Source organism: Boleophthalmus pectinirostris, unplaced genomic scaffold (assembly GCF_026225935.1).
Source record: "Boleophthalmus pectinirostris isolate CB_2022bp ecotype Guang Dong unplaced genomic scaffold, ASM2622593v1 HiC_scaffold_6, whole genome shotgun sequence".
NCBI classification, from domain to species: Eukaryota; Metazoa; Chordata; class Actinopteri; order Gobiiformes; family Gobiidae; genus Boleophthalmus; species Boleophthalmus pectinirostris.
The window spans coordinates 838,906-852,500 of NW_026571447.1; the positions used below are offsets into that span (position 1 = coordinate 838,906).

The 13,595-nt window shown below is 45.9% G+C and overlaps 2 protein-coding genes across 2 annotated transcripts in view; both read right to left on the reverse strand.

Annotated features, from left to right (window-relative positions):
* Positions 1 to 1,254: 1,254 nt before the first annotated feature.
* On the reverse strand, positions 1,255 to 5,917 carry LOC110157906 (gastrula zinc finger protein XlCGF8.2DB-like). Its single transcript, XM_020922294.2, has 3 exons — positions 5,748 to 5,917; positions 3,972 to 4,009; positions 1,255 to 3,177 (listed from the first exon to the last, which is right to left on the reverse strand). Exons 1-3 carry the CDS (start codon positions 5,807 to 5,809, stop codon positions 2,138 to 2,140), a joined length of 1,140 nt encoding a protein of 379 aa, XP_020777953.2. The 5' UTR covers positions 5,810 to 5,917; the 3' UTR covers positions 1,255 to 2,137.
* Positions 5,918 to 6,631: 714 nt separating this feature from the next.
* Positions 6,632 to 13,595, reverse strand: part of LOC129411714 (dyslexia-associated protein KIAA0319 homolog) — a 24,331-nt gene continuing 17,367 nt past the window's right edge. The window contains exons 8-17 of the mRNA XM_055163332.1: positions 12,443 to 12,597; positions 12,096 to 12,234; positions 9,821 to 9,873; positions 9,144 to 9,250; positions 8,998 to 9,056; positions 8,824 to 8,904; positions 8,618 to 8,740; positions 7,473 to 7,563; positions 7,252 to 7,343; positions 6,632 to 7,071 (exon numbers count right to left, since the gene is read on the reverse strand). Of these exons, the coding sequence (XP_055019307.1) occupies positions 6,944 to 7,071; positions 7,252 to 7,343; positions 7,473 to 7,563; positions 8,618 to 8,740; positions 8,824 to 8,904; positions 8,998 to 9,056; positions 9,144 to 9,250; positions 9,821 to 9,873; positions 12,096 to 12,234; positions 12,443 to 12,597 (1,028 nt within the window). The 3' untranslated portion in view covers positions 6,632 to 6,943. The remainder of the gene's footprint in view (positions 7,072 to 7,251; positions 7,344 to 7,472; positions 7,564 to 8,617; positions 8,741 to 8,823; positions 8,905 to 8,997; positions 9,057 to 9,143; positions 9,251 to 9,820; positions 9,874 to 12,095; positions 12,235 to 12,442; positions 12,598 to 13,595) is intronic.

Genomic DNA, 13,595 nt, shown 5'->3' on the forward strand with positions numbered 1-13,595 from the left:
CGTGTGGACGAGCTCACCGCCGTCCTCTGCTCATGACTGGAGTCCAGCAGAGGAAATCTCACCGCACGTCCAAATGATTACAACATCCAATCATGTTCAAGTCCCCACATGTGCTCCATATGATTATAACATGAACAGAACTGACTCTACATGATTCAACATTTTGGTACGGCAAAAGAAGGCGGAATTCTGTCAACAAGACTTTTTCTGTTAAGGTTAAGGAACACTTTTTTGTCCTCTGTATTTGAGCCGTCCTTCAGTGTCTCTGGGTTAGTCTTGGTCAGGACTGCCTTAGCTGGAGGATTTAACCTGTATGTTTTGGGTTGAGTTCCCCCAGGAAAAATACAGACACACGGAGAACATCTGACAAAACATCCTCTTTTTTTTTCTGGCCGACCAAGGGAGAGATAAATGTGTTTATTATGAATGATTCATTTGCCTGTGGGTTCAGTGTTCAGTTGGATTTAAAATGCATTGGCCATCCGGGCTTGTCAACAGCCTGATCTCATCAGTAGGGCCAGGCTTGGGTAGTACTTGGATGGGAGACCGCTAGGAATTCCAGGTTCCACAGTGGAGCGCCAGTCACAGAAACTATCATTGTGTCCTTAGGCAAGTCACTTCACCCACATTGCCTAGTGTGTGTGTGTGTGTGTGTGTGTGTGTGAGTGTGTGTTGGTGGTTGGAGGGGTCGGTGGTGCAGATTGACAGCCTCACTTACATCAGCACATCACCGAGTGTGGAGTGAATGAATAATGAACTGTAAAGAGCTTTGGGTGTCTTGAAAGGTGCTATATAAAATGCAATGACTGATTAAGTTTTGACCCACCCTTCAGTGTCTCAGGGTTAAACCTGCATTTGACCCACCTTTCAACAATTTTATCTGCACTGCACTGGCTCCCTCTTGAGTTCTGTAAATGTTGATTTTAATATCATGTCTTTACTTACAAAGCTTTAAATGGAGAGGGCCCTGGTACATCAGTGACTTACAGCACCCCTCCTCCTCAGGTCAGGGCCTCCTGATGGTCCCAAAGACCCGCTTTAAAACAGGGACCAGTCCTTTCAGGCTGTGGCCCCTAAATTATGGAATGCCCTGGCCCTCTGTGAGGCAGCCGCTACTGACCCTTTTAAAAAGCAGCTCAACACGCTGCCATTTAAACAAGCGTTTAGTTGACTGTCTGTAATTCCTGTTTTTGTACATGTTGTTTATTGCACTCTGTAAAGCACTTGATTGTGATTTTATCTGTGAAAGGTGCTCTATAAAAATGTTTCAACCACAAGATCTGAAAAAAAAAACTGTAGGACACAGTGTGTATTTGAATAATCTGAACAGAGCAACATTGGCCTGTTCATTCAGAATTCATACAAGTTATATTCTGTCACATTTTCACATCATTACAGTCATCATAGTTTTAGAAAGTTAGAAGCAGTTATTTTTGTCCTTGTCCGTCTCTGTGCAACTTCAAAATGCAAGGACCAAAATCCAAACCACAGATTTGTTTAACCCTCTGCATTTGACCCATCATTTAGTTTCTCTGGGTTAGACCTGTTGAGAGTAGAGTGCAGGTGTGAGCAGAGGTGGGCAGTACTTAGTTACATTTACTCTTTTGGAAGGAAATGGTAGTTTTCCAGACCCCATACTTTTACTCTCATTGAACATTGTACAGTGTCAAGTGACAAAAAGTTAGTTGACAATATGAAACGACCTGAACACTTGTGTTTTAAATATGATTTACTTCTGACTACAATAGGTCAAATTTTAATATTTGACTCAATATTTAACTAATAAATCAGATTTTAAATACATTTTACAGCCAAACTCTCAGTCCTCACATTCCTCAAATTCATTTTTTATTCTTACTTGAATAATTATTTAGGCCACTTCTGCTTCAGTAATAATATTTGATATAAGAATTGTGTAATGACGTTCCTCTTACTTAAATCCACATTTCTGACTTCCAAACTCTAGATGTCAGCACTAGTCAGAAGAATGGCCTCTGGTGCATGTTTTATGTAGAAGAGGAACAGACTCCAAAGGAACACCCCCAGACCCAGGGAGAACATGCAAACTCCAGGCCATAGTGCTCCCACTCAGTCCTGGAGCAGCCTAACATTAACCTAAGGTCAATAGTAACATGGCCTATTCACTAGGGCTGCTCTGAAGAACCCTCTCCGGACAGGACAGCGCCTCTGTGTGGACAATCATGTGACTTTTCACTTGACATTTCCGTAAAAACTTTTTCTCACAGACGGGACAGCTGAAAGGTTTGTCGCCCACATGAATCAGCATGTGTGAGTTCAGATGAGTCTGTCGTGAAAAGGATTTCTCACAAAAGGGACAGCTGAAAGGTTTGAGTCCAGAGTGTGTGGAGATGTGTGACTTTAGGTGGTCCTGCCGCGAAAACGCTTTGCTGCAAACTGGACAGCTGAAAGGTTTCTCTTTGTTGTGAATGGGTAAATGTCGGTGTAGAAGCGTGTTGTCGGCAAATTCCTGCCCACATTCTGAACAGCTGAAAGGTCCCTGTCCTGCATGGCTGATCATGTGCACCTTCAGATGATTAGAGCGTGAGAAACATTTGTTACAGACTGGACAGTTGAAAGGTCTCTCCCCGGTGTGCACCCTGGTGTGAGACTTCAGCGTGCTTCGGTCTGTGAAGGTCTTCTCACAGAGTGAACAGCTGAAGGGTCTCTCGCCTGTGTGGATCCTCATGTGTGTTTTCAGGTTGGTTTCTTGGGTAAATGTTTTAGCACAGAGGGAACAGCTGAATGGTTTCTCTCCTGTGTGCGTTAGTAAGTGGCGCCTCACGGTGGCCATATACTGAAAGGCCTTCCCGCACTCGGGGCATTTGTGCGGTCGCGCCTGCCCTCTTTTCTTCACAACAGGTGCAGACAGGTGCTGCTCCGACTCCAGCAGCTCAGGTACAGTTGGACTTGAACCAAATGAAGAGTTAAAATACTCGTCCTCCAGAGACTGGTCTAGGTCTAGGTCTGTCTCGAAGTCTGGTCTCAGGTCTGGTCTTTTCTTCTCTCCCTCTTCATCTCTCTCCTCCTCCTCCTCTTCTCTTTTGATGATGACACATATGACTGGGCTTTCTAGCGCCCTCTCTTGGTGAATCCCCTGCTCCACAGGTTCCTCTTTAATGTGCAACAAACTAGGGTCAGGCTCAGCGGTCTGAACACCTGCAAGACACAGACAAAAGAAACATGAACTGTCAGGGAGCATTCACATGCAGATTTTTCCTGATGAAGACTTGGTTTTTCCTCTTTTGTTGTCCTGGTTTAGTCCTGATTAATGCTACATTTTTATGATCTCGAAAAGTGAGAAGATCCGTCCTGTGAAAAAAATGTTGGAATTTCAACTCAGAAAGTTTTGGACTCTGAGTTTCCGTCACAGTGACAGGAGTCGGTTTAGAAGAGGACAGCATGGTGATGTCTACAAGAAACAACAAACCAATCACACAATTCACTGTCAACAACTACAGGGGCTGTGCACAGCTTTTCAGAGACTCAGCAAAGAGAATCCAGTTGTGCAAATATTACTGTGGTGGCTGCTCTCATGAACACCCAGATCCGTCATATAATGCGTAATGCATCCGTCCTGGTTTAGTCCATTGAAACAGCAGTGCTCCTAAAATATAGCTTGTTCTATCTGTTTCTGTGGAATCATTTTGGGATGCGTTTAGTGTGTAAAACATCCCTCCAGCTTTTCTAGTGGAGAATTGAGCACCTGCTTGTTTCCATGAAGAGAATATTGCTTTGCCTGGGAAGTTCCACAGACAGGCACCCTGGAGAGAGGACAGTTTTATGCCCTTCTTCAGAATGTTCGAGGCAAAGTCAGAACATCTCCATCGAGAGGAGCAGATGTTCATGTCATGCTGTGGGACATAAGCAATGCAGTGTCTCCATGGAGACAAGCAGGTGATGAACTCCAGAAATGTTACATAGTGCAGCTTTAAGCTGCATTGGCTCATTACCTCTAAACTCCGGGTTTCTGAAGGTCAGATCCATCCCTCTGTAACAAACACAAACATATGAATAACATGCAAATAGAAAACTCTCATATAGGACATTGTTTCTTCTGCTACAGTTACAATAACAGTCACAGCTGCCCTGGGGCAGACTGACACATGTGGCTGTTGCTCTGCCCCTTCAGCCCCTCTCACCATCACACCATGTGACCACAGCTCTGTACGTGTCATTCAGGAAACCATCATCCAGGCTTATACACGCGTCATGTGCCCAGACTGAGGCTCCGGTGCAGAGCTCAGAGCAGCTCAGTTCCTCTTGGAGCTGCAGGAGGAACACCAGGAGAGTTCCTCTTTAAACTACAGCGTCCCAACCAGCGGCACCAGGTACAGGCACCAAGCGACAGACGGGATTTATTTTCAACTAGGAAAATCCAATTACAAATAACACACAAAACACCACATACACGACAACAGCTCAGGAGCTCTGGTGGTCTGCTCCTTAACCCAGAGGCACTGATGGATGGGCTAAATGCAGAGGACACAGCTCTCTGCAGGGACGGTAAATATGGCAATGTTTCCTGTCTGATGTGAACCAGGAAATGAACATTTTGTTGAATTAAAACTGACCAGACCTTGGTAAACAGATTCTTTTTGACATAACACAGTAATAATAATGATGTGCTTTACACGTTTGTGGAAACTCCTCAAAGTGCTACATTCTTCATTCACTCCACACTCTATGGTGGTAACATACTGCTGTAGCCACAGCTGCCCTAGCTACTACCATCAGCCCCTCCAATCACCACTGTAGAAGTTTTCAGCTTGTCCAAAGGCTGGAGACCAACTGGACGTCTTAAGCAGGAGAAGTTTATTTACCATCAATAATACAGGCCTGGGGGACTTGAAAAGTCAACATAGTATGATTTCAAAAGTGAACATCTCTGAATTTTCAAGCCCCTTTCCTAAGCTTCTAAAGGACGAGGTTTATAAAGAAAGTGTGGTGAGACTATGAGGCCAGTAGACACCAGCCAGACAGAAATATGCCACAGTTTAGACAATGGTATGCCAAGAGAAGATCATGGTGCTGTAGCTCCTGTGTTGAGAGATGTACGAGGAGGATAAATTATTTAAATTCTCGTACAACCATCACAACGCACACACACACATACCACATTCATTCTAGACAATGCGCGTATTGCCTAAGGACATAACGACAGAACATGCTCAGGACGGGAATCAACCGACCTGCAGGTTGGGGAGACAACTGTTCTAACAACTGAGGCACTGTCAGCTCTGGTTTAGTCCTCGTTAAACCTGGTTTAGACCTGGTTTAGACCTGGTTCAATCCTGATTCAGACATGGTTCAGACCTGACTCAGTCCTGGATTAGACCTGGATTAGACCTGGTTTAGACCTGGTTTAGACCTGACTCAGTCCTGATTTAAGGTAGACCAGTCTGATGTGAACCAGTTAAAGGCCGCAGTCTACCCTGAGTCAACCCGCAATCTGCCCGGTCCCCAGCAGCCCCCGTGCAGACACAGACCCACCAGACACCCGCCACATGACACTCACTTCGGGGAAGATATATGACAATGTTAAACGTCCCGGATGAGACCGAGGTCACGGTGGTCACGGTGGTCACGGTGGTCACGGTGGTCACGGTGGTCACGGTGGTCACGGTGGTCACGGTGGTCACGGGGCCGGTTCCGTGCTCGTTCCCCCGGCTGACAAAGCGCAGACATCAGGACAATGGCGCAGCGTCCCGTAGCACCTTTAAACTCACCTGTTGTTCACGTCGTTCGGCTCCCACAGCTCTGGCTCTTCCTTCAGCTTCACTTGTGCCATGTTTCAGTGCGCTCTGTCCGCTTTAAGGCTCCGGTAAAGCGCGCACACACGCGCGTACACACACACTACAGACGCACAGAGCTAACACCGCAGCACAGCCTCCGCTCCTCCGCGCCTCTCTCCGCTGCCCTCTACAGATCCGGTGTAATACTTGCACCAGGCCTACTTCAGCTCAGCTTCATCTTCTGCTCCTCTGACGCTCTCTTCTTTCCTCTGCCCCTCTCCTCTCTTCTCTGCTCTCACCATTGACTGTATAAAAGAAGTTATATACGGTCTATGGCTCTCACACTAACTTTGTCTTAAGTTCTTGCTTCATTATTCTCTACATTTGCTGCCTTTTGGTGTTCACGTCTCTGCTCTTGCATGTTTATTTGACACTACATCAAATTCAAACAAATACATAAAATAAAAAATACAAATCTTTTGTTTATTCCTCATTTGTTTAATTAAAATAAACAATTGAACAAACCTTGGCAAACAGACTCTCTTTTACATAACACAGACATTCTAACAAGATGCAAACAGCAGTATGCTGTATTCTTTTATCCATTTTTACTTTAGTCCTGGGTTAGTCCTGGGTTAGTCCTGGGTTAGTCCTGGGTTAGTCCTGGGTTAGGGTCGGGTCCTGGTTCAGACCTGCTTTAAGCTCCCAGTGTCACGATGAGGAGAAAATTCAGTTTGTCGACTAGACAAAAGTTAGTTTGGTTGAAGAGGTTTCGCAGCTCATCCAAGCTGCTTCTTCAGTTCTTCAGCTTGGATGAGCTGCGAAACGTCTTCAACCAAACTAACTTTTGTCCAGTCGACAAACTGAATTTTCTCCTCACCATGGATTCTACCTGGACGACTGAGGGATTCTTCACACCTCCCAGTGTCACTTTACTGTTTCTTTTGATTCTGTACTGACTGTGACATGGGTGTAATGAACTGCACTGTATTTTTGTCTGTTTTAATTCTGTTTCTGTGTATTGTTGTGATGTTTATGCACCTGCTCTTCACTTCCAAGACACATTTCTCCTGGTGGGGCAATAAAGTTTATCTGCTCTTGTTTAGACCTGGTTTAGACCTGGTTGAGTCCTGGTTTAGTCTGGGTTTAGATCTGGTCCAGTCCTTGCTGAGACCCAGTTCAGACCTGGTTTAGACCTGGTTTAGTCCTTGTTTAGTCCGGTTCCTCAGTGGGGGGTCTCTGTTGAAGTCCTGGTCACTGAGCTCAGACTCTGACATCATGAGGCTGGAGTTGTGCTCCGTACTGCGGTGCTTCAGACCTGCACAGAGGGAGGGTATCTGAGGCAATCTGACACACGGGGAGGGCATCTGACACAGAGGGAAAGCATCTGACACACGGGGAGGGCATCTGACACAGAGGGAAAGCATCTGACACACGGGGAGGGCATCTGACACATGGGGAAAACATCTGACACAGGAGTTGAGGTGTTCAGACTCACTGAATTTGGGCCTCAGCTCGACTCTCTCCTGCTCGTCCACGTTGTCCAGGATCGTGTATCGGGTCTTCCTCCGGACTCTGGACGGTCTTTTTCTGGAACACAAGATTAGAATCAGGATTAAAACAGGATCAAACCAGGACTGAACCAGGACTAGATTAGAACTGAACCAGGATTAAACCAGGATTGAACCAGGACTAAACCATGACTGGAGCAGGACTCACCTCCGGCAGCAGCACATGAAGGTCCAAGCTGCACTGAGGATGAGGAGGACCAGGATGAAGCCGCTCAGGATCACGTACAGAACTCTCCACTCTGGAAAACAAACAGGTTTCCCTTCAGTGGGTTTCAGAGGACAGATCCTCCGGAGCAGCTCGTACTTGGATCGACTGGCCTGTGCAGGTGGTTGCCATGGTAACACAGTGAATACAGACACAGTGGTCTCCCAGAGAAACATGACGCTCACATGAACTTTGAACTCAGCATAAATGTGGCTGTGGCAGAATCATCATAAGAAGACCCCCCCCATCCCCAAGCCAGAACCTGACCTTTGACCTCTGACTTGACCATAGAGCACAATGCATTTTTTGTTATTTCTCTCTGCATTTGCGTTCTGGTTCCACATGAGTGGATTTTGTAGGATTCGTCTCTATTTTCACAACATGATTTTTTGAAATCCTCAAAATGCCTAAAACTGTGTGTGATTTAGCCCCGCCCTGCACTCACTCCTTGCTAGCAGCTCTCACTCTGATTGGTCACATGTCACATGGTGGCTGGTGTATTCAGGAAATAATGCAGAAGAAAACATATTTTTTCACAAGAGTTTGGCTGCAGATGTACGGGTGAGTGGGGTTCCACTCTAGATCGGAAACATGTGCCCTCCACTTTTAGAAAAGAGGAACACGTCACCTCCACTTTTCTGCAGACCTGTGGAGCGAGTGCAGCTCCACTCTAGACCAGAAAGTATTGATTAAATAAGATTGTGAACAAGAACAACCGAAAAACCAAAAGCCGAAAGCCGAAAGGTGAAGCTCTCGATTTACCAGTCAGTCTTCATTCGTCCCCTCACCTCTGGTCATGAGCTCTGGGTAATGACCGAAAGGACGAGAATGCAGATACAAGTGGTCAAAATGAGTTTCCTCTGAAGGGTGGCTGGGCGCTCCCTTAGAGATAGGGTGAGGAGCTCCTCATTTATAGGAGGAGCTCGAAGTAGAGCCGCTGCTCCTCCATGTCAAGAGGAGCCAGTTGAGGTGGCTCGGGCATCTGTTCCGGATGCCTCCTGGGCGCCTCCCTCGGGAGGTGTTCCGAGTCCAGCTCCAGGTTTATGTTTCAGTCTAAACACTGCAAAATTAGGGCCCTTTGTTCTCACCACAGTTGCTCTCCCCGTCCCCGAGGTAGGTCCGGAGCAGGTTCTCGGTCCAGAAGGGGTCACAGAGACACAGCCTGGAGACCGGGTCACACTGCCCCCTGCTGGAGCACTGCAGCTGGCACACTGCAGCACACAACACACCGATACATCAGAACAGGGTTAAAGCCCCACTGTGGGACATTACTATGATTATGTTTGGTCCTCACCCACAGTGTCCACGCGCAGCACCCTGAACAGCAAGTAGTCCGTCCTCTCGTTCAGAAGATGAGATCTCAATAGAGAGACCACTGCCAGACCAGAGACCGGACCAGAGACTGGACCAGAGACCGGACCAGAGACCGGACCAGAGACTGGACCAGAGACTGGACCAGAGACCGGACCAGAGACCGGACCAGAGACTGGACCAGGAGGAGACTGCACTGAGAACCGCAGCACTGTACTGGACCACAGAGACGGGGGTTAGACCAGAGGAAGGGACACACAGGGTTACAGGAGGAAGGGAGGGCATCTGACACACAGGGAGTACCTGAGCCGCGCGTGTCCATAGAGTCGTCTCAGTTGGATGTCGGAGGTGGAGACGTGGAGCAGAGCAGCGATCTGACTGACCAATGTGTCCCTTTGTGAGACGCTCACCTGAGACACACAGGACCGGGTCAGGAACAGGTCAGAATCCGTGTCAGGACCTGGTCAGGACCGGGTCCGAATCTGGGTCAGGACCAGGTTAGGACCGGGTCAGAACCACAAACTGAGGGAGGACTGAGGGAGTGTGATGTCACCCATCATTCAGTTCCAGCCAATCTGGAACCAAACTCCATATTTGGAATTCCGACTGCGAATATCATAGCAACCAAAGAGCCAATCCAGAGGGACGGTGCTGAAAGAACATGCCTGACTGGTCTATTATTAATGTTCATATCTTGATTTAGGGACAAAATAGTGAAATAAAAACCCCAGAATAAAATACATCAGGATCAAACAAACATTTTAAGACCAAAATGACGAGCTTGACAGAAGACGTTTTTTGGAGCCAGAGTCGACAGAGCTGAATCGGTGCGATTCATGCTCACGTCCTGTTTGGAACACGGCAGTTAGAGGGTCAGATGTGTCCAGAGAAATGTAGTTTATGGTCAGGACCCTGGTCAGAACCTTCTCCAGATCTGAGCCTGGTCCTGGTCAGAAGTACCCCACTGCAGACAGGCTCACCTGAGAGACGGACACCTGCAGCTCCAGCTCCACCTCGTCTCCTCCGCCCGGCTCTACAGCAACACACAGGGACAAAACTTTTACTGTGACTCTACGGCAACACACAGGGACAAAACTTTTACTGTGACTCTACGGCAACACACAGGGACAAAACTTTTACTGTGACTCTACGGCAACACACAGGGACAAAACTTTTACTGTGACTCTACGGCAACACACAGGGACAAAACTTTTACTGTGACTCTACGGCAACACACAGGGACAAAACTTTTACTTTGACCTACTTCAGACTTTCTACATGTAGTTTTAAAAGATTAAAGTGGTCAAATTGAGTACACTATGTGAAAGAGAAAGAATGTAAAAATGCACCAAGTAACTTATAGGGAACAAGGTTCACCACCTGCTTGTCTCTACATGGAATGTTCCACAGTATGGCATTAAACCTGATATAGCATTTATTCCAACATCAGAGTTTTTACTGCTCAAAAACATGCATTCTGGAAAACTTGCATTCTTACTGTATGTGGGCGTGTCTCTTCACAGACCTGACGTATAACGTGGTCTGGTGGCATCAGTGTTTAATGTCACTTACACTTGGATGCAGCTGATGTCATCAACATTCCCTGGGGGTGTGGTGCTAACTTTAAACACTGCTCTGTCTAAAATTCTGTTATTCAAATTAGACTTTTATTTAACCTGAGCTTTGGTTTAACATGATCTGACCATAAAATGGGACTTATCTGGAATTACAACAGGTGAGCTGATTTGTGCTGTTAAATATGTCTCTCTAGCATCAGACAAGTTTTTCAGTGAGTTTTCCAGTTTTCCATGAGGGTCTCTGTGGTAACTACTGCACATTCCGCCGTAGACATACATGCAGAACTACGGAGATGTTAGTGTCAGTATTATCAAGTAAATATCACGCCATTCAGAAATACATTTCTTGGTCCAGAAACAAATATAATGACATTCACAAATATAATTCATAACTTACAAATAAATGTAACAACATTCACAAAAGCATTTCTTGACAAATGTAAGGGCAGTTACATTTATTTGCAAACTGAGGAACCTGCATTTACACAATGCTGTACATATTTGGGACTACCCCTGCATTTATTTGTGGATTTTTGAGACCATGTTGTTCATCTCCTCATAATTGAACTTGTTTAACAAGTTAAATTAGGAGGGGATAAACAAGTTACACTTGCAGCTGGAACCTAGGGACCAAACTTCTACTATGAGTAATAGTACCGCAGTATTATCAACCATAAACCATAAACCATACGCTCCAACTCCAAGTCAGGTTCAGAGGTGTGAAAACACCCATTATGGGCCTGAATGATTTTGCTAATTAGATCCCACTCCCTGTACAGGTCAACAGGCCGAGCTAACAAACAGAAAGTGTAAACAAGTGTGTGTGTTAGTTTCAGAGTAGTTTCAGTGTAGTTAGCTCCTCCTGCAGACAGATATAAGGAAGTGTCACCAGCGTCTGAACACAACTGAACAAACAGCTTGGATGAGCAGCAAAAAGTATTCGACCAAAATAAACTTTTGTCCAGCTGACAAATTGAACTTCTCCTTTTGCCGTAGATCCTACTTGGACGACTGAGGGATTGAACACCCTTCAGCTGATGTGATTGGTTGTTTAAAAAAAACAACACACAAACACACATTTGTGATCCACAAATAAATGCAGGGGGCATCACAAATCTGTACGAACGTTTGTAAATGCAGGTTCATCTGTTTGCAAATAAATGTAACTGCCTTGACATTTGTGAATGGCGCAACATTTTCTTTTGAGTCGAGAAATGCTTTTGTGAATATTGTTATTTGTAAGTCATGAATTATATTTGTGAATGTCGTTATATTTGTTTACGGACCAAGAAATGTATTTGTGAACGGCGTGATATTTATTTGATATATTATATGATCTTATATCAATACTGTGGAATCGAACACTTCAGGCAAATGCATTTCTATGCAGACTCCCCACCAGCAAAGTTACTTAATTTCCCTGCCCAACAGTTACCTAAAGGTCAACAATCTGACGGTGCTTTTCACCACCCACTCCTTTCGGTCTGAGCATTTAACCCGTTCACTCCCAAAGCAAACAGAGAGTCCCTAGTCTTAGTCCATTTTATCAAGTCAAGTCTCAAGTCCTAAAAATAGTGACTCATGTCCAAGTTCAAGTCATGACTTGCAAGTAACCACCTTTGCCTGGCAGCGCCTGGACCCTGACAGGGCAGGTGTTACTTGGCAGGACAGGTGTTACCTGGCAGCACCTGCACCGTGGCGGTGGCAGTGGCTGATCTGCCCCAAGCGTCTGTGACTCGGAGATGGAACAGATAAGAACCCTCCACCAGATTTACCAGAACCAGAGAAGAACTGGACTCAGACCCAAAGAGCACGTCCTACAGAGACAAAAACCAGGACTGAAACAGGACTAAAAAGGAACGAAACCAGGACTAAACTAGAACTAAACCAGGACTAAACCAGGGATAAACCAGGACTAAAAATGAACTAAACCAGGACTAAATCAGTACTAAATCAAGGGTAAAAGAGGACTAAAACAAAACTAAAACAGGACTAAACCAGGACTAGGTCTGCCCCAGAACTGACCCCAGCGGCTGGGCTCTGGGCGTCTCGTGTCCACAGATAGTACACCACTCTGGGGTCGGCGTTCGTCACGGAGCCCTGGAGAAGCAGAGAGTTGTTGGGGAGGATCAGGGTGTAGCTTCCCCCAGCGTGAGCCACCGGAGCTGAGCCAAGGAGGGCTGAGGAGAGGCCGGAGAACCAGGAGCAGAACCAGGACACAGACTCAGAAAGCTGTTTTGCACATTTGGTTTCAGATTCTATTAATGGGTTTAAAACTTATGAAAAATTAGAACTGTTGCCATAACAATTAACAATTTAAAACAAAATATTATATCTTTAGAATGAGAAAAAGTCCTCAAAATGATGTAGATAACAGAAAGCTGAAACTCCTGCAGTTGTTATACAATCCCAGGATGCACCTCCAGAAACCACACTGCACCTCCAGACCTCACACTGCACCTCCAGACCTCACACTGCACCTCCAGACCTCACACTGACACCTCCAGACCTCACACTGACACCTCCAGACCTCACACTGACACCTCCAGACCTCACACTGCACCTCCAGACCTCACACTGACACCTCCAGACCTCACACTGCACCTCCAGACCTCACACTGACACCTCCAGACCTCACACTGCACCTCCAGACCTCACACTGACACCTCCAGACCTCACACTGCACCTCCAGACCTCACACTGCACCTCCAGACCTCACACTGACACCTGAACAAACCAAATTTACAGTGCTCAAGGCTGAGGTAGAATTTGTAGATTTGTGCTGTTAAATGAGTTGGCAGCTCATCAGACTGAACATTAAAGGTGCACTATGCAATATTTTGGTTGGGGGTCCTTCACCTCCTTGTTTCTATAGAGATATCACTGCTCTGCCTGAAATGTTCCACAGTGTGACATTATACAGCTGTACTTTACATTTATTCAATTACAGGTGGTTTTACAGTTTAAAAAAAAATTAAAAATTCTGACTGTGAGCGGAGTCACCTCTCCACAGATCTGGGGCCTCATTTATAAAATACTGCATAGAAGTTGTTGTAAACTAGTGCGTACGCTTAGTAGCCACGAGAGGTGTGCTCCACGTAAACTCCATATTTAGAAAATCCACTGCACGCAATAAACCCCGCAGTCTTTGCTTTATAAATCCCACCTGCAACTAGAA

What these genes read in the sequence shown, in the direction of transcription:
- LOC110157906 (XM_020922294.2), bottom strand. Translation starts at nt 5,809, where the DNA reads ATGGCACAAGTGAAGCTGAAGGAAGAGCCAGAGCTGTGGGAGCCGAAC. An exon ending in CCGAACGACGTGAACAACAG is followed by an intron (nt 4,010 to 5,747) that starts GTGAGTTTAAAG and finishes TGTTTGTTACAG; the next exon opens with AGGGATGGATCTGACCTTCA. An exon ending in CAGAAACCCGGAGTTTAGAG is followed by an intron (nt 3,178 to 3,971) that starts GTAATGAGCCAA and finishes TGTGTCTTGCAG; the next exon opens with GTGTTCAGACCGCTGAGCCT.